The sequence below is a fragment of the Prionailurus bengalensis genome, chromosome D3, assembly GCF_016509475.1.
Source record: "Prionailurus bengalensis isolate Pbe53 chromosome D3, Fcat_Pben_1.1_paternal_pri, whole genome shotgun sequence".
Classification (NCBI taxonomy): domain Eukaryota; kingdom Metazoa; phylum Chordata; class Mammalia; order Carnivora; family Felidae; genus Prionailurus; species Prionailurus bengalensis.
In genome coordinates this window covers 94,045,206-94,070,527 of record NC_057356.1, presented here as the reverse complement: position 1 = coordinate 94,070,527, position 25,322 = coordinate 94,045,206, and the positions used below count along the sequence as shown (strand labels likewise).

The following is a 25,322-nucleotide window of genomic DNA, read 5'->3' as shown; positions in this document are numbered from 1 at the left end:
TTACTGGGGGGGAGAGAGCGGGCGGGGAGGCCCGTTTTGTTGGCTGAAATTCCTGCAGCCTGAGCGTCTGAGAGGGACTTTCCTAGAACGACTTTAATTTTCACTTTTCGGGTTTCGATCCCTTTTGACTTACTCGGTTCCCACCAGAACCCGTGTCCGGTTTTCAAACCCAGGCTCAGCCGCCCTTTCACCCGCTGAACCGAGCAGCCAGACGACCGGTAACTGGGCTCCCCTCATGCTCACCTGACCCGCGGGCGCCGCCCACTCCAGAAGGAGCCCGACTACAGGGAGCGTGTGGCGGTGACCGGGAGGCACACGCGCACAGCACACACCCACACAATGCCACACGGGCACAGAAACAAACTTCTGAAAACTCCGCACGAAACGAGCAGATGTGCTCGTTCGAAGAGCGGTCACCCGAGACCGACGCGGATGTGCTCGGCACCGGGGGCACCACGGGCAGGACTGGGGCACAGGCGCTTACCTGCCCTCGCAGCAATCAGGTGGGTGGCCCTGTCGGGGTCGTCGGGGTCAAGCACCAGCTGAGTGAGGATCTTGGCTCCAAGGGCTGTGGCGTGGTAGTGCTCCCGCGTCTTCTCGATGGGGAAGTTTGTGGGGTGCAGCCCGCTAAATATTATGGCCACGTCTGCCAGCACCCTGCTCTTGAGCTCAGGGACAATCTTGCGTATGTCGGGGGGTTCCTGGCTGTCCCCGCGGAGGTAGCGGTCGTACTTGGCGTAGTAATCAGAGTGCACCCGAGCGAGGATCTCCTCCAGGTAGACCAGGTGGTCGTCCTCATCCGTGTCCTCCTCCTCCTCCTCCTCCTCCTCCACACTCTGGTCCAGGGACTCGCCCGCCGTGATGCCCGACTGCTCGCTGTTCTGCGACTCGGTCTCGGCCTCCTTCCTGTCCGCAGAGCCCCCGCCCAGCCCGCAGAGGCCGTCCCGCTCGTCCTCGTCCTGCACATCCAGATGCTCGCCCGGGGCAGACTCTCCACACGGACTGGCTCCCGCAGGCCTCTCCCCTCCCGGACCAGGAGGGCCTCCCCGCTGCGCCACTTTCCCTGCATCTCGTGAGCCCTGAGGCCTTTCCAGGCCCTTCCTCTCCCCACTTTCGCCTTCAGAGGATGACTGGGCGTCCGACTCGCTGTCACTGGAAAGGTCAAAGTCCAGGTCACCGCCTGCCGTGCCCTGAGCGGGCCGCTTTTCCAGCGATGTCCGACCGTGCGGCTGAGCACATGCTGGGGGTCCCCTGCCATCAGCCAAGGGGCCATGGGTGGCGGGCCGGGCGCCTCTGTCCTCCTCCTGCCCAGGCAGGGGCCAGCCTCCCCGTGGGGAGACACCCCCGTTGAGCTCCCTCGTGGGCTTCCCAAGGCCGTTACTTTGCTCGACCCCAGGGATTTGCCGTCCCTCCTCGGTCTCCCTGACGGATGGAGCGTGTTCCGCGACGTCGGCAGCTTTAGAAGACTGAGTCACTACAGGTGCACACAAAAGGGAAGGGGACCGGTATTTAACGTTCGCTTGTCAGAGCAATGGGAGCGCGCCCTGCGTCTGCTCTCACCACGCTTCCAACCTGGGCTCGGCAGCCTGTGGCCTGGAAGGACCAGACAGCCAATATTCCAGGTTTGTGGCCATAGATGGCCACTTGGTTTTGTTTTTTTACAGCGGTTTAAACGTACAGAACACTGCTGGTTTCCACGCTGTGGGTGGACGGCCCGTGGGCGGCACCCCCAGCCCTGCTCTGGCCGGGCCATCCCATCTGTGCCCCGCAGGAACGCCCTCAGGTCCCACCTTCTCCTGGCCTGCACCTCCAGCAATCACTGCCCACCTCAGAACATCTCATGAACTAAAGATCATCAGAAACACTTCCAACCAAAACTCTGGATTTTCTCCAGACAGACTCTGGCTTCAAGCTCACCAGATAAGCGAAGCCGTGTGGCACCCTGAAGGCTCTGGGCCAGGGCACAGCGCCACCCACCAAGGAGCTGGAGGTGCTACAACCCACAGCTCATGCTTTCCAAGGACCGCGATGGCCAAGTTCCCAGCGTCCTGCTTGTCTTCTCAGAAACAAGGACGGGGCATCCAGGGGGTCAGTCGATTACGCATCCAACTCCTGATTTTGGCTCCGGTCACGATCTCGCAGTCTGTGGGTTCGAGCACCATTTTGGGCTTTGTGCTAACAGCATGGAGCCTGCTTGGGATTCTCTGTATCTCTCTCTCTCTCTTTGCCCCTCCCCTGCTCACGATCTCTCTCCTCTTTCTCAAAAGTAAATAAATGAAAATATTTAAAAAAAAGAAAGAGAACCAGGATAACAAGTCTCAGATGTACTAAACTAACCAAATTCCTTAATCTTTATTCAATTACGAAAATACTTAGATTAATGCTATTAAAAAAAAAAAAAAACCCAAGTGGAAACCAAACATTGGTTTGGGTGTCGGTCTCAACCACTGAAATACAGACGACGACAGAGTGAATCTCGGACTGACGGCAGCCACGGCAGAGACGGGACACGGGACACACGCAGGGAGGTCTGGGCTAGCTACTCCTCTCCCGACCAGGTCACCCACCTCTCCTCCTCGCCTGGGACTCCCGTGACCCAGAGGGAGCATTGATGTCCCCTGTGCCCTGGAAGTAGACGTATTTCTTCACGGTTATCAGGTTGGGGGCAAACTTCCAGACATCTTCCCGGTCATCAATAATACACACCATCGAGTCTCCACAGGGAAAGAGATTTCTGGAAGTAAAAATGCACCAGAACTAGCACACTTTACAAAAAATACTCAGAGTCACGATAATCTTTTCTAGTAGTCAGTAGATCACAGATTCATCAGAGACAGCCGGAAATCGCACTGCAGGACTTTGGTTTAGCTATTTAAACTCTCAAAGTTCCCAGGTGAAGTCAGATGAAAGCAGCTACACCTTCTCCACCGTCTGTGACGTTCCTCAAGGCGGAGCCACGGCGCAGAGAGGTTAGCGTCTGGGGGCCGTGCCCCCATCCTGGGCAGCTGGCAGACACTGCACAAACGACCACGTCCCAACACATTTACAAAAGCAGGTTAACGAGCCAGTGGCCAGCGTGCTGCTGCCCCTCCACAGGGAAAGGCTTCCAGGTCAAGGTGGGAGGACATGACCTCACAGCTCAGCTGAGACAACGGTTTCCTGCAGCGCGCCTGCGTGGTCTCTTTTTGAGTCCAAACATACTATTAGAATGTGTGGGGTCAGCAGAAACGTTACCAAGGGTCCTGGTACCCTCACACAGCCTTGTTAAATTCTATTTCTGTCCACAATTCTGAGCTCCGGACAAGCTCGGAAGACTCAAAATTCAAAGTGAATCTGTTCTCGGATCTGGAAATAAACTCGGGGGGACTGCCTCCCACCATTCCGTTCTCTAGTGGCTGACGGCTACAGCCACCCAGGTACGCACGTTCACGTGTCCAAAATTATTATTACTCGGAGTCTGTTTCCCGTAGGCAAAATACATGGCAGCTAAAATAACGACAGAGTTGATGCTTTCTGGCACCTGTAACTCTAGATGAGGGAGGTAAAAACTGGGAAGAGAGCCCTGCTGCCTGCACCTCCGTGAGCCACGTGCCGGTCACCTGCCGGGGAGGGAGTGGGCCACCTTTCCCCAGTGCTGCTGCTGTAGGCAGCCTCCCCCCGAGTCAGTCACGGACAGCACCGCCCATCGTCCTTTGTTTTCATCAGTGTGACGCTAACTAGCAAACACAGTATCTGTTTCTGAAAGGAGTGCTCATTCTCCTCTTGGCTCCTACGGTCTCGAATAGGTCTAGGGCGGCGGGGGGGGGGGGGGGGGGGGGGGGGGGCTGAATCTGAAACACGGAACACTCCGTGAGGAAGCCCAGCGGTGGCAGAAGGCCACAGGCCTCCCTGTCACTGCCCAGGTATCCTTAGAAAGCAACATACAAGGAAACAAACTACGACTGATGCCGTATCAGGATGGGAGGGCGGGGGCTATCTTTCCGGGGAGAAATGGGCCAAGTCCTGAAATGTCCAGGAGCCTTTGGATGGGGTGGGAGCGCCCGCTCTAAGAGCAGAGGGGGGACGGGCAGGGGCCCATGGCGGTGCCGGGAAGAGGTGGGAACGTGACTCCAGATCTGACGAACCAGCAGGACTCGCAGCGTGCAAGCCCCTAAGGAAATACCAGCCCCTCCTCCTCTCAAGCTGTGGTGCCCGGGAGGGCTCCGATCCCCTGGCTTGTCACCTCCCTCATCCCTCAGGTCCCAGCCCTGTTCTCAGCTGCCCTCCCCAGACCCCCGACTTCTGGGGCCCCAGCCAAGCCCCACCCCAGGAGCCCACCACTGCCTGGATGCTCGGACAGTGGGGGGAGGCAGGGTTGTGGTGGAAAGACAGCAGGCTTTCTGAGTGCCATGGCGGGGGGCGGGGGACGAAGGAATGGGGGGAATCAACCCAGAATCACGGGTCTGGTGCTCTCTCCGCCACAAACTTCCCAGTGAGCCCCGGAGATGAACACAACCAGGTACGTACCTAAGGTTTCCTGTTTTAGAAAATGGGTCAATACATTCATCCCTCGATAATATTCGATGAGAAAAAAGCTTCTTCTCAGGGTCTAAAAAGCCTTTGGAAAGAAAACAAAATGAAGGTCAGACACGTGAGCCGCGAATGTCCTGCTCTGCAGGTGGTGAAGCCCCTACTGTGCTGTGAGGACAGCAGGGACACAAAGCGTCACACACGGACACCCACCGCCCTCGTCTGTCCTGGTAAGACTGTGATTCACTCGCGGTTCCTTCTACTGTGTTTAAAGGCCTGAGTTTGCGGAACGTTTACTGCATCTAACACTACCCGGGACTTGGCTGAGAACAGAAGACGAACACGGCTCAGCAGCACGCCCCGGGGATGCTCGCGGTGCGCGGGGGTGACAAAAACGTGAACACAGCCTGTGGCGTGTGGGGCGCCGGGACTGAAGGGTCCGCTGTGCCGCCACGTGCAGCTTCCCCGCACCTTCGGCCGTTTGCGAAGCAGTGAGCCAGGCGCCGGGCGGCTTTGTGCCCATCCGGCGATGTGGCCGCGTCCTCTGGAGACCCTTTCAGGGTGTATCCCCTCATCGTTGTGAAGGCGGGCACGGCAGCCCACCTCCACAACTTGCTGTCGGCCGGGACCCCAGGACCACCAGACACCCCCCATCAAAGCCAGTGTGCCCCAGGGCCCTGGTGTCTGCACCGCGTGCCCCACACCGCCGCGCACAGGGCCTTCCACACAGCACTTAAAGGGTTTAAATCTGTGTGCTTATGAACAAACGACGCTCACTCAGAGAAGAAACGTTACAAATGTACATCCTTACTAAGTGAGAAAAACGTAAGTCCCGTACGAACACTGATGTCACTCGGTGGCTAAACCTGAAGCTTCTCCTAGAATTACTGGAATCTCTACAATAAGTGAAAAGCACCTCAAACGCTTAACAGTTTTATCCGAATAAAAAGAGACATATCCTAATTACACTAAAAACGTACACTCCGTCAAAGCGAGAACTTTCAGAACGTGAAAGGTGACAGGAAGAGGAAGGTGTAGAAACCATGGCTGGAAACTGGTGAAAAACCACGGCAGGGCCCCAGCAGTCTCCTGCCAACGAGCAAGTCCACCCACCTGGTGCCAGAACGCACCCACCCGGCCCCAGGGCCTGCCTGTGCCAGCGTCCTGCCCTCTGAAGGCTCGACCACCTCAAAGCCACGTGGGGCACCCGTCCCTCGGGCCACGGGCTTCCTCCCAGGGCCTCTTGCGTGCGCGGTGCCGTCGCCCGTGCTGGAGGCGGCCACGCGGTGCCTGTGGGTCCCCCGGACTCAGTGCTGCTCGGCCGAGGGGCTCTGCACCCGCCCGTGCGGGGACGCTGGCCCACGGGAAGGGGAAGTTCCTGCCACGTCTCTGGATGTGGACTCTCAGGCACAAAGCGCGTGAGGCGCAGAGGGCGCCGACGGCCTGAGGCGGGCCTCGCTCTGCAGGGCTGAGGCCCCCGGGAACATCCTCTGGACTGCCAGGGACGCCTCCCCCAAGCCCTTCTATTTACACCGGTGTTATCTTCTCTACCCCATGCAGGTCCTCCTGATGGAGGTCCAGAGAGATGCCAAGGCTCCGCAGGGGAAGGGCAAGTCGTCCTGTGCCAGGAGGCAGCCTGAGGGGGGCACCCGAGGACCTAACCGCTCCTCCACCCAGGTGCTGGTGCTCACTGGTACGAGAGTTCCACGGAGTGGTCCCACCACGTTCACATCTCAGGAAAGTTCCTTCTTGCACGAGGAAGGAACTTCCACACACAGCCGATGTGCTCGTGGTTAACAACCTCCTACGGGGCGCTAGGTGTAGAGGAGGATTCGGAAGTCGTTTCTCCGTCAACAAAGACCAAAACCAACCCGTAAAAATATTTCCATTCGGAAGTACTTTATTTGGCCACGAAGGAGCTGTGAGCACCGGGCCCCAGCTGCCCCTGGGCGGGGTGAAGGCCAAGCTCGGGGCTCCGCCCCCAGCCAGACGGGCCCCTGGTGGGCACCACCAGGGACATCTACGCACACACGAGGCACACGCATGGCCAGCACACAACCACTAAGCTGCACCAACAGGTTAACACTAAGTCACCACGTCATTCATTTACAAATGAGAGACGATCGTTTTAACCTGCACTTAGAGCGTCAGTAAGCAACTCGGCTCCAGAGGTATTTCCAAACCAAAACCAAAACCAAAACACCCTGAGAAGGCTTACGTAGCAAGTTTCTACGTTTCCACACAGCTGCGGTGCCGAGCAACCTTCACACCAGCCCGCGGCGTGCGCCTGACCAGAGCGGGGGTGGCCTGCCCATTTGGGGAGGCAAGAGCTAGCTCGGGGACTGGAAAGGGGCCTGGGAGAGCTTCGTGTGTCCCCTCGTCTTTAAGGACGTCACTGAAAATGAAGAGAGACCTAACCCACTGGGGACAACGCCCACGCGACGCGTGAGTCGGCACGGGTGACCGAGGACTGAGCCGCCCACCTGCGATGGTGTGAGCGTACAGCCGGCTCCCAAACGTGAAGACGTGTAGCTCGTACAGCCTGGCGATCTTCTCCAGGAACTCCCTGCAGTGCGGACGCACACGCGTGTGCAGCATCGGCTCGCCGCGGCCCAGCTGGAAGTGAAAGATACCCTGGAAGAACAGGCGTGCCCGGTGAGAAGGCATGAGGTGCCTGGACGGCACTTCCGGACTGCGCCCCCCACCCCCCCGCGGTAACCACCCAAGACACTGTCAATGACGGTCCCGGCAGCGAACCCACCCACGTCGCTGCCTGTGATGAACCGCCACGGTCACCACGTTCGGCAACCACGGGCTTCAGCGGTGTCAGCAGATCCTCGCACCGTTTGGACCGTGGTCTTTGTCTGTTAACAGCAAAGCAAGGATCTGTGTCCTCAAACCCTAACACTTGCCAAATAGCTCGGCCACGGCGGATCACTTAGAACAGGTCTCCGGTGATCCACGCATGATCCCCCCCGCCCCCCAAGTACTGATGGGAGTAAACCAAACAGTCCCACGGAACTTAGTCTGGCTCAGTGACTGCTTTAAGATACGGGTTTACTAACTTACAAATACAACACCAAACCTGAAATAGTATTTCAAACCGCTTTTAGCAGATAGGTAAGATTAGTAACGCCCACAAGTTACATGTCGTTAATATACAAAGAAACTTATTTTCCTTAGCAAACTAAACGTTGATCCTTTTAATCCCTATTTATCATTAATCTTCTCAGTAAGAGAACTCTGAAACACTGAAAACTAAAAGTAAGCGACCCTGGGCTTACTTAACTTTTTACTAGCTCTAAAGTGGTCAAACCCTTCATGAACCAGCTGTTCTGTTAAAACATTTTGGAGTATGGAATTCTAGAAATCACATTCCATGTCCTCCACAGGTGCATATAAACGTCCTTAAAAACACAAGTTCAGGTTGCCAAAGTGAAGAGTTAAACACATCTTTCTAGACGTCACAACAGGTGTGCGCGTGCACACCTGAGTGCTGGGCAGAGCCGGCCCGCAGGTAACCTGTGGGCACGGGTGGGGGTGGAGCCACGGAGGCCAGCCGGAGCTGAGGCCCGTCCACGTGGATGGGAGGAGACCTTCACCTTGTAGATCACACAAGCTGAGGAACAGGCATGTTACGACGAGTTTAAACTGCTGTGAAATGAATTAAACGTGCCGACTTCAAAGGCACAATGAAGCCCAGAGCCAGCTATGGCCACATACACACAAGCACATACGTGCAGAAACTACCGCTTTACATAAAGTTCTCCAACTCTTTTTTTTAATGTTTATTTCTTGAGAGAGAGAGAGAGAGAGACAGAGAGACAGAGAAAGAGAGAGACAAGGGGAGGGGCAGAGAGAGAGGGAGGGACAGATCTGAAGCAGGTTCTGCACTGACAGCAAGCAGTCCGATGTGGGGCTTGAACTCACAAACCATGAGATCATGACCTGAGCCAAAGTCGGACGCTCAACCGACCAAGCCACCCAGGCACCCCTGAAGTCCTCCAGCTGTAAGATAATTAAGCAGAGTTGTTATGAATGAAACAGTCGCAGAGTATTTACTAACACCTTATGCTGCACACAAAAATATATGGTGACACGAGATGTCACGATAGTAAAAAAGTGCTAATACAACTAAAACACGTGCTGTTGGGGCTCCTAGGTGGCTCAGTCACTTCAGCGTCTGACTCTTGATTTCGGCTCAGGTTATGTGCTCATGGTTCGTGACTTTGAACCCCATGTTGGGCTCTGTGCTGACAGTGTGGCCTGCTTGGGATTCCCTCTCTCTCTCTCTTTCTCTCTCTCTCAAAATAAACTTAAAAAAAATACACGCTGTTTTATGGGAGACAGAACTGAAGTGACAAGGACGTTGCTGGAGGACAAGTTCTCCGCTCACGACTATGAGATCAGTCCTCACCGTCAGCAACGTCCGGAGGCGGAAGTGACTCTGCGGCCTACGGGACTAGCGGAGATGGTCCACGTTTGCGCCTGTGTCACTGGATTTATTCACGAGGCCAAACTGAAACAGCCTGGTGTGTTCCGAGAAAAGTTTGCAGCGAACCCCCCCAGGACACACGCCCATCCCGGGACCATGAGCAGACCTGTCCTGCTGCCCTTGGGGTCTCACATCCCCGGCTGCTGGCCTGTCGGAGGCTCTCCCACCACGTGCAGCCACAGCTAGGAACCGACACCTGCAGGCACCGACAACAGTCTGCACATCAACCCCACCAACAAAGACTTTAAATAACTGACCACGTCCACGCCGGTGAGGCCTCCTTAGTCAAGGAGGCAGAAGCTGTGCCAGCCTGCAGACAGCGATCCGTAACGGGCACGACTCAGTGCCTTGGGGAGGGGCCAGAAATTTAAGTCCCCAGGCTCCATACAGAGGAAAGGAGCGAAGGGTGGGAAGAGGCTCGACGTATACTCAAACAGGGTTCCGCCCCTGACCCTTTACTTTCTCTGGAAATTTAATTTCCCAGAAGGATTTATGCAAAGCGGACCCAGCCTCTATCTGCTGTCGTGAGTGCAGACCCAGGTACCCACCTGCACCCCCGCCCCCAGTGTTCCAGGTATTTCCAGAGGTGTTGCCGGCTTGTGTCCCCCCCGGACCACTCCTCCCTTGCCGTCCGCCCCACTGTCTACCGCTGGGCCTTGGGCCCTCCAGGCCCCGAGCCCTCAACCTTCCTGATTCACGGGACCACGTGTGGACCAGGCACCGGAGGGTGGGAGCGTGCCTCGGCACCTCCCGGTGGGGACCAGCTAGGGGAAACGGCCCTGGGAGCATGGGCCCTGGGCTCCCGCCCCAGCCAGCCTCCTTGGCCCAAGAAGCGTCGCCGAGAGGAGCTGCTGGGGCCGCTCACTTTGTTTGACATCTGCTGGCAATGCTGTTCTGTCGTGTGGATCAGCGTCTGGTCCAAGTCGACCATGAGCACCAGCTTTCTGTTTCGATGTAGCCGCTGCTGGTCTTGCCTTCCCAGCTCCTTGGCTTGCTGAAGAGAAATAGAAAGGAAAGTCGGTAAGTACATCTGGATCCAAAACAAAATTCGATTTTGTCAGGAGAAACCAAAGGAAGCCGGGAGAGGTGCTTCGAGGCTCTCTGCACGCTAACACAGCACATGGGGCCACGCTGCCCAGACCCCAGCCTCCCCAGCCAGTCCACTGGGTCCAAACTCTGATGACGTTATGATTTGTGATCGTAATCCTATGACTTAACGTGTAAACCAATGAAAAAAGAAATGAAAAGAAACCGGTTGTGTCCACAAAAACAGACGGGGGCACACCACAACAGACTCTTAACCACACAGAACAAACTGAGGGTGGCTGGCGGGGAGGTGGGTGAGGGAGGGGCCCGGTGGACAGGCACTGAGGAGGGCGCGGGCTGGGATGAGTGCCGGGTGTGGCCCGAGTGACGCATCACCGGAGTCTACTCCTGAGACCGACACTACACTGTGTGTTAACCAACCAGAACTTAAATAAATTTTTTTAAAAGCACAAATCTCATCAAATCGTGACTGAAAAAGTTTCACCCGCCACCTACATAAACGGGCAGCCGGGAGACTGGTCCCCACCAAGAGCTGAGTCTCTGCACAACCCATCAAGGGCTTCATCCTGGTGTCTCTCCCTCACCCGCCATTTGCACCCCTGGCCTATGAAAACGGGGGTCAGGACACCCCTGACCCACACTGCCCGCGTGACTTCTGAAACTCAGGGGAAGTAAGGGCGGTTTCGTGTGCTAGGTCTGCAGGTATGGGGATGCTCGGGGACTGCCCCACAGGAGGGCCGAACCGGCATGCTCTCCCGTCCCCTCCCTGCCCCCACGTCCGCTCCGCCGGCGCTGCCCGCTCAGGTCCGACGCACAGCCGCCTGCTCCCAGCCCTCAAACTGCAGCCTCCGGCAGCTTCCGGCCTTCCCCTCGGTCGGCCTCCCAGACCCACTACCCACTGCTTCCGGCCACGCACCGGGGGACCATGTGAGCCACAGCACCCGGGAGAGCTCCCGGCTCCGAGGCCGTGAGGCCGGCGCATCCCCGGTAAGCAGGACCCTCTGGGAAAGCAGAAGCGGGGTGGGGGGGGGGGGCGGCACGCTGCTCACACACCGCCGGTCCCACCAGCGGCTATGACGCCCGCAGACGCGGCACTTTCTGCACCCGTCCTCTGCACGGCACAAGGCCCACACATGCTCCTTGCCGTTCTCCGGAGATGTTCTGTCCAACACGTCGCCCCCGCCAGAGGCAGGACTCACCTCGGAGCTCACCATCAGCTCTGGGACGCTGTGCACCATGGACACTGTGGCCGTGGACAGAGGCACCTGCTGCTGCCCGTTCTTACTCTGCAACCTGCACACGGGAGAAGGGCCAGACGTGAACACCCCGAACGAGTTGTACACAGAAGGCACGCAGGACCGTGGGTGACCCCACGACCCACGCCCGGAAAGCACCCGGGGCTTCCAGGGTAGGATTTTCATTCACACTTCAGGTGAGGCTCACTGCTAGCTCAGTGCGGCGCGTCCTTCTGCGGCCAGCCGCTGAGAGGCCATCCGGGGTCTGACAACAGGCCAGGTTCTCACAAAACACGAAGGTCTCTTGGAAATGAACTGTGACGGCCACACGGCAACAGAGGCCCTCACCTACGCAAACACAGGACAGTCCGCGCTGCTCTGCGCAGACAATGGCGCGACCGCACGGCACTGGTGGTGAAGGAGCCCGGGGAGTGGGGCGGGGGGCCCCGGGGGCCCGGGAGGATGTGCAGTGTGCTCGGCGGGGAGGGGAAAGCAAACCGAGCACGCCTGTGAGCATCCAACGCGCTCCATGCTTTCGGGACTTATGGAAATAAAGCCAGAAAGGACACCTCCCCGGGAGACTGCCTCGGGTCACCGGGCACAGCAGGGTGCCTGAGGCCGCCCGCCCGTGGCGCCGCCAACGCGGAGAGGCGCCGCCTTCCTCCCGCAAGCTGCCAGGACTTACTGGGTCAGGTCTTGGCCACACTCGGCACACAAGCCTTTCATGACAACCGGGTGGCTACAGCCTTCCAACCGCACCAGGACGGCCCTAGAAACAGAGGCGAAGACGGTCCCACGTCAGGAAGGGGAGACGCACAATCCCCGGTTGACCACATGCCCCGAGGGGGTACAGCCCCCGGGGTTCAGAACCCATCTTCCCAGCGACCCGACCTGACCCGGCGCGCCTCACCCCGCGGCGGGGCTCTGCTTCCGGGGCGGGAAAGGAGGGCTTCTCGCCCACGGGGCCCCACGGGGCAACCCAGAACCCACGCACGACAGACGAAAAACTAGGCACGTCCTGTCGGGAGAATGGACTTGGGACGACGTGAAAGCCTCAGGTATGTGAAATATTGACACTCTCAGGCTTCTGAGAAACCATTTAAAACACGGAAACCTACGCTAACGTGGCAAGGAGCAACTTGCTAGAATACCAACAAATAACCAACGGTGTCGTCTCCCAAATACCGTTCCCAGTCTACAGAGCGGCTCCGATTCAGTGCAAGTTTTCTGACGGAACTCCTGCAGTATTCCTAGTTTTCACCCCACGCGACGATTTCCACACAAACCCAAAGGCTGCGTGGTCAGAGCTCTGGAGGCCCCGTAACTCGGGGCCGCGGGAGTCTCCTGCCCCTTACCTAGACCCGGGGGCACCCAGGCGGCGGTCAGGCCAGCATCTGGGACGCGGGGCCTTCCTGGGTGCTTCCTCACAAAGCAAGGCCGCACGGATGGCCACCCAGACGGCCCCAGAGCTTCCGGACCCAACGGCCTCCACGGGCGCACGGCTGCCAGGGACGGCACCCCCCTTCCACACCGGGCCTCCTTCTTCCCCTCCTGCCCGCCTCTGCCGCTCACGACCGGGTACGCGGCGCCCCGACGCCCCTGTGTGTCCGCAGCCCCGCAGCCGGCTCGACCGCAAACCAAGCGCGGGGCAGGGCCACGCTCTGCCGCCTGCCTCTTCCCTCTCCGTGGGTGCGCGCTCCCGCCTTCAGCACCATCGCCACCTCTACCCAGAACCCGCCGTCTCCCCAGTCCTCCGCCAACCGGCCCAGAGATGTCTTCGGGCTCTATATTCCTGCCGGCAGGCCCCGGGACCCCCCCCCCCCCCCCGCCGCCGCCCCGCTCGCTGCCCACCTTCTCTGGGTGCCCTGTGCTGTCTCTTCAGCCTTCCACCACCAGGCCCTGTGCTGCTGGCGTCTGGAGCGGGCGCTCGGGTCTGGCCTTCCCCACCTGCCCGGCCCCGCAGCACCTCGTCCCGCCAAACCCGGTCCCCACTCACGTCCCTGCAGAAGAACCCTTCCTTCATCGTCCAGACCCCACCCCACCCCCACCAAGCGGCTGCCACGGTCCGGGCCTCTCGTACCCCAGCCCTCACGGCGGGCACCCCCGAATCGGCCCTCCCTCAGACAGCCGGCTCGGCTCCTGCCACACGAGGAACACTCCTTCCCACGGAGCTGCCCGCCGGGTGGCCCACCTTGTGGACGACCCGCTGTTCAGACTCCGTCCTGCCGGGGCCCCCTCCTTGCCTGTCCTGCCCTCCCAAGTGCAGGTGGGGAAGTAAGAGGCCCAGAAAGGCGACGCGTCTGGGAGGACATGGGCAGAGGCGGCAAGGGGACGGCCGTGCACCTTCCCAAAAGTCAAAGGTGTGGGTCAACTGTTGGCTAATAGGGTTTTCCGGGGGGTCTGTCGGGCCTTCTGGACCCTGGCAAAAAGCTGCTGGTTGCCCCCTGGAATGCTAGGGGTAGGTTTTAAAAATGCTGATATCGCCTGTGTTTCAATTACAGGTTCTGGGGACCTACAGTCGCGTAAGAAGGCGCAGGCCACCCAGGCACCAGGAGCAGAAGGACTCCAGTCTCGGGTGCGGTGCGACCTGCTGGCCAGGCCTCCTTTGTGGACACGGCAGACACGCACGACGTGAAAAAGCCAGTCTGCACTTACCCACTTCACCCGTTTCTCTACACAAACTCGTGGCTTGGGGAGTTTTTTCAGGAATCCCCAAAAACGGGAAAGGAAGATTCCACCAACCTCTCCTAAAACATTAACCCGAAGACACATTTGGTGTCCAGCTCGAGCAATAAACAGGTCGAAACACTTTGTGAGGTATGTGTTTCCAGTTGGTAGTCAGCCTTTGCGTTTTCTTAACAGTGGTTTTTGAAGATCAGGTTTTAAATTTTAACCCAGTCCAATTTATCAGATATTTTGCGTCCTTAAGAAATCCTGGTCTTGCCCAGGTCGCTAACATTCAAGGGGAGTCCTGAATGGGCAGCTAATTCTAGAGGATTGATTCTCCTCCAGTAGAAGGAAGCTTCTAGGACAGCCCCTCTTCCAGGACAAGGTGACAGGAGGGTCACAACAAACCAAGAGGAAGCAGGTGTGGGATGGAGAGGGGAGCCAAGGCGAAGCCACACAGGCGAGGCACAGCTGGCTTCAGATCGCCCAAGCTAAGAGCACATGGAAAGTGGCAGACTCGAGACCAACCGTTCAAGGGTCCAGAGCCCTGAACGCAGCAGGGAGGACCCACAGGTGGCGCCGCGAAGGTGCCGGGAGCGGGGCGGGCAAACGAGCTCTGAGTGCACCAGTGCGGGCAGGAGATGCCAGGAGAAGTGAGAACCGAGGGAGCCAGGAGCGCCGTGGACACTCGCAGATGTTCTTGGAGTGAGCCTGCCAGGGACCAGGCACGAAAGGACAAGTCTGCCTGGAAAACCGAGCGAGGGAGGCACAGGCACCACCAGCTGCCCACACAGGTGGACGTGTGCCTGGACGTGGACAGGACCACGGAATACAGGTCTCGTGGGCTGCTTATCCCAGGCTAGGGCTTAACCGCTGCCAATAAAACAGATGGCAGGCCTTTGGGGAACCCCAACAACTAAGGGACAGGCGGAAAAAAGAATGCAATCGAAAAGCAAAATCATCATCGCTTCTCGGCCTTTTGGCTAAGGTCAAGCGTAGCAGAAAACAAAATCAGTGCTCGCAAAGGCTGAGGAGCCGGGTCCACAGCAGACACCAGGGAGGGAACGTTCCGGGAAAGGAGTATCAGTGTCAAACGCCCCGAAGAGACACCGGACAGCATCAAGACACACACCAGGATGAAGATGTCCACATCGTGACTGTGGGTGGTGCTTTCCAAGGCACACACGTTTGTCAGAACTCGCCAAACCATGCAGTTAAAATGCATATGTGGTACCGGCAGACCACCAACTAACGAGGACACGGCCACCAAACTTGGTGGTTTAGGGCTGCTGGTGGCCTTTCCAGAGGACCCTGTGGCAGAGCACCGCAGCGAGGCAGAGAGGAGCACGTGGCTGGTCCCCGGGCACCTGCACTGCGGCCCGGCCCTGTGCCCCCAGCACCATCCGGTCACCGGGGGGCTTTGCACGTCACCTGCGCAGAGCAACCCAGGCTAAGGGAGGCGTGCCATCCAGTGTGACAGCCAGCGTCACGGCAGCCGGCCTTCCTGTCACCCCGCAGGTCCCTAGGACCTTGCCACGCCACTCCATGGCCACTCGGGTCCCACGTGCTCCACCAGTGGTGTGCCCCCCGAGTGCTGCCGGAGGTCCCCCCGACACGGGGGCTCCCTCGGCTTAGACCAGCCTGGCACTCGCCACCTCTGCCTCTTCTTTCTATCTGAACCCATATCCAGAGCCACACCTCCTCCCGGAAGTCCTCTCAGCTCCCACCGCACCGCGTGAAGCGCATATGCGCTCCGCCACGCCATCCCGTGAAGGCCCAGAAGACACAGAGTCCTTGCTCTGTCAACTTGTTTCCAAGTCCCAGGCAAAGCCTAGCTGTCGGCAGGCAACCGGGAGGCAGGTGGGGACGAAGGGGCACAGGGGTGGGGGCACACACTCTACCCACTCCACACGCCCTTGGCAACGTGGCCTGAACGTGTACCTTTCTCTACAAAGTCTTCTCTCTACAGATGACGTTAAAAGTCATGTAACTTTCTGTGCTGCAGGGAGCTTTGCCCGTCTTATTCCACGGAGCAGATCAGGGCTCAGTCACCTGCTGTGTTTGCTCCCCACGGGAAACTGGGCCTGGAGACGCCTCCAGCTGTCACAACCTGGGGGCAGCTACTGGCATCGACAGGGAGGGGCCTACTGGGCACAGGATACGCCCTTGCAAACCCCAGGGCAGATGATAACCACACGGGGTGTCAGCTTAGAAGCCCCTCCTGGTGGACTATCCAAGGCCACGTGCCTCAGCAGCATCCATCCACCCCCAAGAAGGCGGCAGTCGGTGACAGCCAGGAAGCAGGTGCAGGGGGCCCTGCTCTCAAAGGCACTTGGGATGACTCGGATGACCCCAAACACCTGAAAAGAATACTTAACGTCGAACAACGACTGGCACACGAAACGGACACCACACAAAGCTTCTATGAGGACCCCCTCTGTGGCGACACTACACGTTGTCATCACGTGACACGTGTAAGAGCTACGTGAATGACTCACAAATCAACCTAACCCCCCCACAAGATGCCTTCGTTCCAAAACTCGACACCTCTCTCTGATGTAAAAGAGTCACCCATAGCGTTCAAAGCTCAAAGCTCCCTATTGTGAATACGAACAGAGAATTTTCCTATTTACTAAATTTAGACACGAGGTCTCCACCTAAATTCACCCTGGCAGTGTCTGTCACGTTACACCTGACACAGACGTGGGATCAGCATAGGCGGGTGAGTCCACACAGCAGGGGGAGGAGGTATACCATCATCTGAGGCAAAACAAAACGTCCCTCAATCTTCTCAGACTACCCAAGTCAGAAAACACTAACGTGCCGCATCTAGCAAAGAGGCCCCCGAGCCAAGCAACGTGACAGTAGAAACCCACCACTTGTAAATCCATACAGGGTGCCGAGGCCACACCTGCCAGGCGAAGGGGGGGAGGTGATTAAAAACACAACACGGTCTCCACACACAAGGGAGGAGCCACGTGTCTTCGCAAAGACGTTTCCGGCAAACGTTGACCAGGGATAAGGTAAAAAGATGCCGTGTGTGCCCCTCAAGACCAGCTTCTGGAGTTTGCTGCAGCCCAGGAAGGAGAGCAGGAGAGCTGCACACCGGACTGGACCACACGGGACACACACACACTGCACACACAGCACATGTGCCCGAGTGCAGCACATGACGACTTGTGACTGTTACAAAGGACGGAGACGTGTGGCCAAGGCAACGAGCTGTCTGTCCCCCACCCCCCCTTTCCCATTCGGCCACACCAACACTCACATGTGGCCCAGGGGACAGCAGCTCGGAAACATCTCGTCTAAATTAAAAGGAGGGTAAAGAGACCCTATCTTCTGTCTGAATTAAAAAGTCATTCAGAACTGTCTTGCGGGGTCAGAGCGGAGCTCAACGTTATCGGTGGACTTCTTCTGCATCTTTACAAGGGCTGAAAGGATTCTCAAAAAAAGTAACGGATGGCCAAGAGAGAGGGAAAGAGTATTTTTAAGAGGTAACAGCAATGCCCTTTTTCCGTACACGATTTCATCTGCAGATACTGATGCGAGAGGGATGAAAGGCAGGCAGTGACCCTACTGTTTCTACCCTCAACCCAACAAAGAGCCAACGCCACCACACCCTGCGGGGAGGGGCATGCTGTGACCTCTGGAGAAAACACTTCACCTGGGAGACCAGCCCCAGAATGTCAAGTCAGTCACCAGTAAATGCTAACTTCCCTGGTCTGTCCTTGAAAAAAATCCATAGGAAAATCACGACGCGATTCCTAAAGAAGTAATTTTTCCCGAAATACACAAATACCGAATTCTTCCTGAAATTTTTGCACGCATCAGCTTTTGTGTCTGGTCTGATGGGAAGGTCCGAGGGCACAGGAAGGGCACAGTGTGAGGAAGCCGGGCACCCTGACTCTCTGCTGGCGGAGCCAGCGCTATCGCAGGCTGGGTCTCACCTTCCGTCTTCCTGCGACAGGCCAGGGCGGCTCACAGCCCTCCACCAAGCTCTAAACACGGAGCTCAGCACACAAGCGCGATGGGCAAAACGTCACTTGTGCGCCCGGATCTCGGTTCCCAAATGTCAGTCTCCATTAAAAGGAAGCACAATTTCTTGGAGAATGGGGTGATTCCAGAGCTGGGGAGCGGGAGCCTAAATACCATTTGTGTCAGAAAACACGGCCACGCGCCAACCCAAGGGTCTCACCAGAGGAGTCAGCGTGAGGGGCCCCCGCCGGCCAAACCTGGGACAATCGGAGCACTGAGAAAAAATGGTAGTAATGGACTACAACCCATTGAATAAAACAAGAATCCCAGAGTCTACACTATTAAATGAAGGGTTCTTACAGTAGAAAGCCAACCGGAAATGGAGAAGGAACGACGAAAGGCTTGAGAACATCACCACTGGACAATCCTGGTAAAAACCAGGAAATTCAGACAAGAGTCCTCAAGATGCCAAAAATGATGGGCGGCCATTTGATGAGAGAACTTAAGATATTTACTGAGTAATAAAGTATCTCTCACAAGATGCTGAACGATTACGACAGGAAAATTAGTAACATTTCACCGGAACAAACCAGAATGGGACAGACCGAGGCTACCTGTCGCCCGACAGGCCTGCTCGGGACACGCACAGGTACCCAGGCAAGCCCTGCCCAAATGCACATGGCGATCGGAACGGAGTCAGTCTGCAAAACCACCAGCGGACGAGAAGAAAACGGAGGACCAGACAGGAGAACCGCTCGAGGCCAGAGATCCAGGAGCTCAGACGGCTGAGCCTGACACAGGACCTGTGTTCTTTGGCTTCCAAGGACATTACTGGCCCATCAGGGGAATCCAAAGAGCAGAAAGCAGCCCGACATGGATGTTATTTCTGATTCTGGCCGCTGCACCGTGGTTAGGTAAGAAAATGTTATTCCGAGGAGACATCTGCAACGTCCTCAACTTGAGGAAGCTACCGCGTGTGAGGAAGAAGGGTGAGCAGCTGTGGCAGCGTCCTGACCTGTGGGAGAGCCGCGTGACACCCGGAGGAGAATTCCTGGCACTATTCTCGCACCTTTTCCCTAGGTCTGGAATTACGTCCAAAGAGAAGCAAAAGAGTACCCTTGCTTTGATGGTGAATACCGCAGGAGCAGGGAGGTGCCGGCGACGAGGTGGAGCAGCGGTGGTGGCCACAACGTCACCCCGCCGTCGTTCAGGCTGGGCGCACGTTGAAGTCAGAGTGGGGACACAGCTACTTCACAGAACCTCGGCCACCTGTGGCCTGGTGACGGAGCGTGTGGTTGCAAGAGACAGAACCCACAGCATCCGAAGAAACTAAAATAGGAAGACTATCCATTCTCAGTGCCCGCGGCAACCTAGAGTCAGCCACTCGGGTTCCGCGAGGAATTCTTTCTAGAATTCTCTCAAAACTGTATGAGCTTCCAGTGGGTCGACTACGATTTATCAGACAAAACTCCATTCCTCTAACGTGTCTCAAAAGCGAGTGCTCCCCTGTACCGCTGGGCTCAACAGGCTGGGAAGGACTCACAGAATTTCAGCGCCGTCTCCAGTCCGCGCCTCAGAGGGCCACCAAGGTCTTCAAAGCAGCATGCCAGCAATCGTAACTGCTTCCAGTCTTACAAAGCAACAGCCCCCTCCCCACCCCCACCCCCGCCTCCCCATGTTGGTCCTGCCCCACCACCAGACTTGTTCCCTGAGTGTTTCACACATCTTCCTCTGCAGACTTCAACACCTCCCAGTGAATGACGATGAACATAAAAGGAGACAGGTCGAAAAGAAGGACATTAGGTAAAGTAACGATTAATAGACCGAATTTCTGACAGCGGCTCGTCCTAATGTTTTCAAATCAAAATAATTGTGATCCACGTGAAAGTTACAAAGACAGATGTGTACTCTCATTCTGTCTCCCTCCCCACACTGGCACCCCCTGGATGAAACGTGGCCTAAGGAGAGAGCAGCAGGGAGGAGGATGTAAACGTGAAGCCTCGACAAGGCAGCGTGCTGGGCGTGCCAAAGCCCCTTGGGACCCCAGCACCCTCCCTATCCGAGAAGAAAGGATTCAGTTCCTACCTCTACCTGACGGCAAGCACAAAAACGTTCCTCCTACTACCGGCCAAAACGATAATCCACTGATGAATTCAGGCACACCCAGAAGCACTATTTCCAAGTTCCTAGAACTGACTGTTCGCTGCCTGAGAATAACCACGGACGTGGATGGGACGAACCCTGCTGACGCCAGCGAGGATGAAAACAAGGACAACGTCGAGCAGGTGAGCCTGGCTGTGCCGGTGCCTCACCTGTGCCCACTCACCCCTGCGCGCCAGGAGCAACACCGTCATCGGGTCCGCAAAGAGCCTTACGATGAACCATGGCAGTAAGACACCCTAAACCTCAAATGCCAAAAAACACACAAGAAAAACTCCCTACTGAGAACTTGTCATCAGGTACGTTTCTTTGCTGACTGGTGAGATTAACGTGCTGGGTTACTCTGATTTGCTAGTCTGGCTGATGGGATCAAAGCATTACACACGGAGCTTCTCACTGACTAGTCCCCGGCCCGCCTGGGCCCTAATGGCCTTTTGTGTACAATGGGAGGAACAGAAAGACCAGGGCCTGACCTGTCTGGGCCTCAGTGGCCCTCTTTGTATAATCAGAGGAAGACCAGGACACGAAGAGCCCTTCACCTCAGGAAGTTTCTACACAGCCTTCTACACCAGCACTGGGCTTCACCTCCACAACTATGGGCTCATGAGTTTATACGCCCAAGCGGCGGTCAGGTGAACTCTGACTTCAAAGTAATGAGGACAGCAAACCACAGTGTGCCATATGCACACAGCCCAGTGAGCTCCTCCCTTCCAAAGGAGGCCGGCCAGACGGCTCCGGGGAGGGTGCAGCCCCGAGGCAGCTCCCATCCCATCCCATCCTGTCCATGCTCACTGGGCAGGCGAGGGCACCTTACCCATAGGCCAAGGACCAGAGTGCCGTCTCCAAACAACGAGTGGGGAGAAGTGCACACAGGAGGAGGCTCCTGGGGTCGGGATGGAGGCCAGTCCTAGCCCATCCTATGGAAGGGGAGCAGATTCTCAACAGATGCACAGGCAGTGCAAGCCACAAGGAGAGGGGCAGAGACCAGAGCACATAGCACAACTAGAGGGCCAGACTGTGCCCAAGGGGACCAGCGCCTGAGATGTCCTGTGGCCCTCGCAGAAGGAAGCTGTGAGCCAACCACTACAGCAGGAAGCAGGAATGGTCACCTGCCCCGGTTTCTGTTCCAGACAATAAAAACAACCACATGAGTCATGTGTATGTACACACCATACCCACACACCAGCCCAATCTCAGAGCACAACACTGGTAAAGTCACACGAGGCCTGGGTGGACAGGTTCGCCCCCTAAAAAGAGAAAGGTCCCTTTATGTGATTAAAACGGAGACAACCAACAGCTAGAGCCTATCCGAGGAAAGCGTACTAGCATATGTACTATTTTGTTACCCTAAACTAATTGGGCTGCGGCTGCACCCCCCTGAGCTATGATGCAGAACTGCACCCGGCTTTACAACCGCGTTTCTCAAGGTTTACGAGAAGCTAAAGATGTGCACCCCACCCCCAGCAGTTTGCACTGCGATGACCAGCGTGGAGCGTGCCTGATCGTCCCGTGCTCACTGGGCAGTTAACTTACAGACGCGGAGTCCTCCGGGGGGAGGGGGGGCACCTATCACAGAACAGAATACGCCTACTTCCTAAAACTGCAATTTTGGCAGCTGAAAGCGTTTTAAGTCATGCTTCGGAACGGTTAAATCCCCACAAGTAGTGACTATCGTCCAGCTTTAGAAAGACACGCAGATGCACAACTGCGGTGTGACCCACCCACTAAAGTTCTCCCCGAGCTGTCCCTCTAGCTTCGGCACCGGGGACCCCTTCCTGCCCAGTGCCCGGCCCAGGATCCCTCCAGATCCCGCTCCTCCGACCCCACTCACCCGGGGGCCACCACCTGGCCCGGCTGCGCGCACAGCTCCCGCACCACGCCGGCGCGCTCGGACCTCAGCCTTCGCTCGGCTCGCACACAGCCCCCGGAGCCAGCGCGGGCAGGGGCGGGACCGGCGGGCGGCGCGGAAGCGGCGGCCTCACACACGGCCAGCACGGAGCCGATACGCACGGCCGCGCCCGCCGCCACCTTCCACTCGAGCAGGCGCAACGGCCCGGGGCCCGGGCAGCGCACCTCGGCCACGGCCACCGGCGGGCCGCCCTCGGCGGGAAGGGGGCCCGCTGAAGGCGCCTCCATCGCGGCCGGGCGGGGTCGCTGTGGAAAGGGAGGCCGGGCGGGGCGCTCAGGGCCCGGTCCCCATCGCGGACGGGCGGGCGGGCCGGCGACCCCGGCCCAGGCAGTGAAGGCGACGGCGCTGCAATTCGCGCTCCGGCACCGGCTTCCACCCGCCGCCCGGCCCGCGCCAACTTCCGGGACAGCGTCTGACGTCGCGTGACGCTACGTGCGTGCGCCGCGGGGCCCGTGTGTAAACACACGCCTACGCGCAGCCCGGAGAAGCGGCTGCGCCGGCCGCGGATGCCGGCCGCGTCCGGGGCCGAAACATGTTGTTGGCCCGGCCCGGCGGGAACAGCGTGGCCTCGCCCCATGTGCCCCGGCGGCGTGGGCCTGCGGGTCCCGGCGTGCAGCGCGCGCCGCTGCCCAGAAACCCCGGCATGCACTGCGAATCTCCACCCCTCCCGGCGCGCGCTGGGTCCCGGCATGCCGCGCGCCTCCCCCCCCCCCCCCCGCCCCGGGTCCCAGAACTCCCTTGGTGCGCGGAGGCCCAGGGTCGTTAAACTATGAGTCCCAGCATGCAGCGCGGGCTGCTCCCCGCAGCCCAGTCACGTGCCGAGGACCCTTTTGGAGACTGCGAGTCCCGGCATGCAACGCGGATATCCGGGCGCTGCGGGCCCGGCATGCCGTTCGCCACCCGGGGTCAGAGGGCGGTGGGCGTCCCGCCCAGGTCGTTGCCGAACTGCGGGGTTGAGGGCGCGGGTTGGGTGCCACCTGGCCGGTGTCCGCGCTGGGCGGACCCCGCCAGCTGGGCCCCCTCGCGCGTGGGGCGGCAGGGGACGGAGGAGCCAGGCAGCCGCGGCGGAGGGGAGGGAGAGCGAGAGGGAGAGCGCGCGGCCGCGGGACCCAGCCGGTACCTGGGCACCACTCGCTCCGAGTAGCGGCATCCCTTCCCCAGGGCACTCTGTGTGCTAGGGCGTAGCACAGTGCTCAGGACACGTAAAAGGCTGCAATCAGACCACGCTCGTTCTCCAACCCCAACGGACGTCGTCAGGAGCGCGCTGTAAAGGCGCGGACAGGAGTTGTGTCTTTGCCAAGTCAGCTTTGCTCAGTCGTAAAGCAGTGGTAGCCATTGTAAAGCAGGTTCAGGATTCCAAGCTCAGTGACGTTGCGTTACACGTTGAACTTGGCTTCCTGCAAGTCACGTAAAGTGACAAAAGAGAACAAGGGATAAGAAGTTTATGCGCCAACTGCAAAGCCGGTTGAGATGAAGCCTGGGTCTGGTTCGAAATGCGTCAGCGGTTCACGCACGCCGCTCACTCTTCGAGCGGAGCAAGCATCCCCTCCGTTCGGAGAGCCATGGGGCCGAGAGCCACGGAGCATCCCGGGGCAGCGCTCAAGCCCTCAGACGTCGGTTTTATTTGGGCGCGGGGGGTGGGGAGAGCGCCAGCGTCTGGAGAATCTGGAGGTTGGTTGCGGAACTCCTACTTTTCACAGGAATTTAATCAGCCTTAGGTCTTTCCAGACCTCCTCCGGTTCTTGTGATTCTCGGCGCCTGGTTCTTCCAGGTTCCATGGCCTTGTGGGGTCTCAGGCCTTTGTTCTGCCAGTCCGTGCTGGTTTGGGTGAGCTCTGCTCTCGGCTGCTTTCCTGATTGTATCACAACTTGGCATGAGTGATGCCATCTTGCGCTCTAGAGAACTAAGTTAGAAATCAGCAACAGAAGGAAACCGGGGAAAGTCACAGTTGTGTGGACGTTAAGCAGCGGTCCTCCGTAACTAACGGGGCAAGGAGAGAATCCTGAGAAATAAGATGCTTGTGAATGAAAATAAAAACCGATACTAAAGCTTGTGTGCTGCCTGATAATGCAGCGCTTAGAGGGAGATTTATGACAAAAACCCCATATTAAAAAAAAGATATCTGGAATCTAGCCTTTGGCCATAAGAAATGAGAAAAGCAAACTAAGAAAGCAGAAACAAAAATATTGATTAGGGCAGGAATAAATAGAAAACAGAAAAGCAGTGGGGAAAAACTTACAAAACCAAAAGTTGGTTTTTTGAAAAGATTAACACACGACAAAACTTTAGCTGCATTGACCAGGTTAAAAAAAAAAAAGAGGAAAACTCTAATTACCGAAATCAGGAAAGTGAAAAGAGCGCCACTGACTCCGCGAAATTAAAATGATAATAAGGGAAAAATATAAAAACTGCGTGCCAACAGACTAGATAATTTAAGTGAAACGGATAAAGTTCTGGAAAAACCAAAATACAGAACTTGAAGAAGAAATAGAAAATATGAGTAGACCTGTAACATATATAGAACTATTGCCACTTTTTCTGAGTGTTATAAAAGGCCTCATAGACTCCAGAACTTTCAAAGAGGGTGTTCTGTGTCAGTACTTTCTCACTCCTTGGTCCCCACCTCTGATCCTGCTAGTGGTCTCTAGAAGCTTCTTTCAAAGCTCCTGAGTCCTCAGTCGTGGTCAGGTGTTGAAGGAAGCCACACTCCTCAGCAAGATAGAGCTATTGTGGTTTTTCCTCTGGTTATCCGAGAAGCAGATACACCTCACTAAAAAGTATCATTTTTCTAGAATTAATGCAGTCTAGCCTTGGGGTGAAAGCGTACATTTTCTACTAACATGACTTTGATCCTGGTCCTTAGAAAATACCAACACGTTTTGCATATTGTTGCCATGAGGGGCTGCCGGCTCTACCCAACCCTACTGTGCAGGACAAGAGCCCCACACGGTGTGGACTCCATCATACATACCTTGCAGCGGTGGCATTTTTATATTTTTCCGATTGCTGATGAAAGGAAGCGACCCTGCCTCCTCACCGTCCTCGGGCCACTCCAGCTGTCACGGAAATGTGCTTTTTCGGGGTCTGGCAATTGCGAGTTCTCCAGCCCCCGCCCTCCCCAGATGTACCCAGTCCCAGAAGCCTCAGGAGGTCAACCTGCAGTGTTCCGGGTGCTATCTCAAGGAGATCCCCGGGACTCACTTTGTGGGCCCCCCAGCCTCCTGCGTAGGTCCGACGGGCCCGGTGCTCTCCGTGGGGCTTCAAAAACACATCACACGGCGCCCAGGATTGTTTTCACTGGTGTGCCGGACGCCGTGTATCC

At 57.4% G+C, this 25,322-nt stretch overlaps 1 protein-coding gene across 4 annotated transcripts in view; it reads right to left on the bottom strand.

Annotated features, from left to right (window-relative positions):
* Window positions 1-22,590, bottom strand: part of CTDP1 (CTD phosphatase subunit 1) — a 56,670-nt gene extending 34,080 nt beyond the window's left edge. The window contains exons 1-8 of one of the 4 annotated variants that reach the window (XM_043559134.1): window positions 21,923-22,590; window positions 11,972-12,055; window positions 11,251-11,344; window positions 9,870-9,998; window positions 6,993-7,143; window positions 4,507-4,597; window positions 2,568-2,734; window positions 485-1,474 (exon numbers count right to left, since the gene is read on the bottom strand). In XM_043559134.1, the coding sequence (XP_043415069.1) occupies window positions 485-1,474; window positions 2,568-2,734; window positions 4,507-4,597; window positions 6,993-7,143; window positions 9,870-9,998; window positions 11,251-11,344; window positions 11,972-12,055; window positions 21,923-22,227 (2,011 nt within the window). In that variant the 5' untranslated portion in view covers window positions 22,228-22,590. The remainder of the gene's footprint in view (window positions 1-484; window positions 1,475-2,567; window positions 2,735-4,506; window positions 4,598-6,992; window positions 7,144-9,869; window positions 9,999-11,250; window positions 11,345-11,971; window positions 12,056-21,922) is intronic. The other 3 variants (XM_043559136.1, XM_043559135.1, XM_043559133.1) reach the window with 3 other exon arrangements.
* Window positions 22,591-25,322: the final 2,732 nt, after the last annotated feature.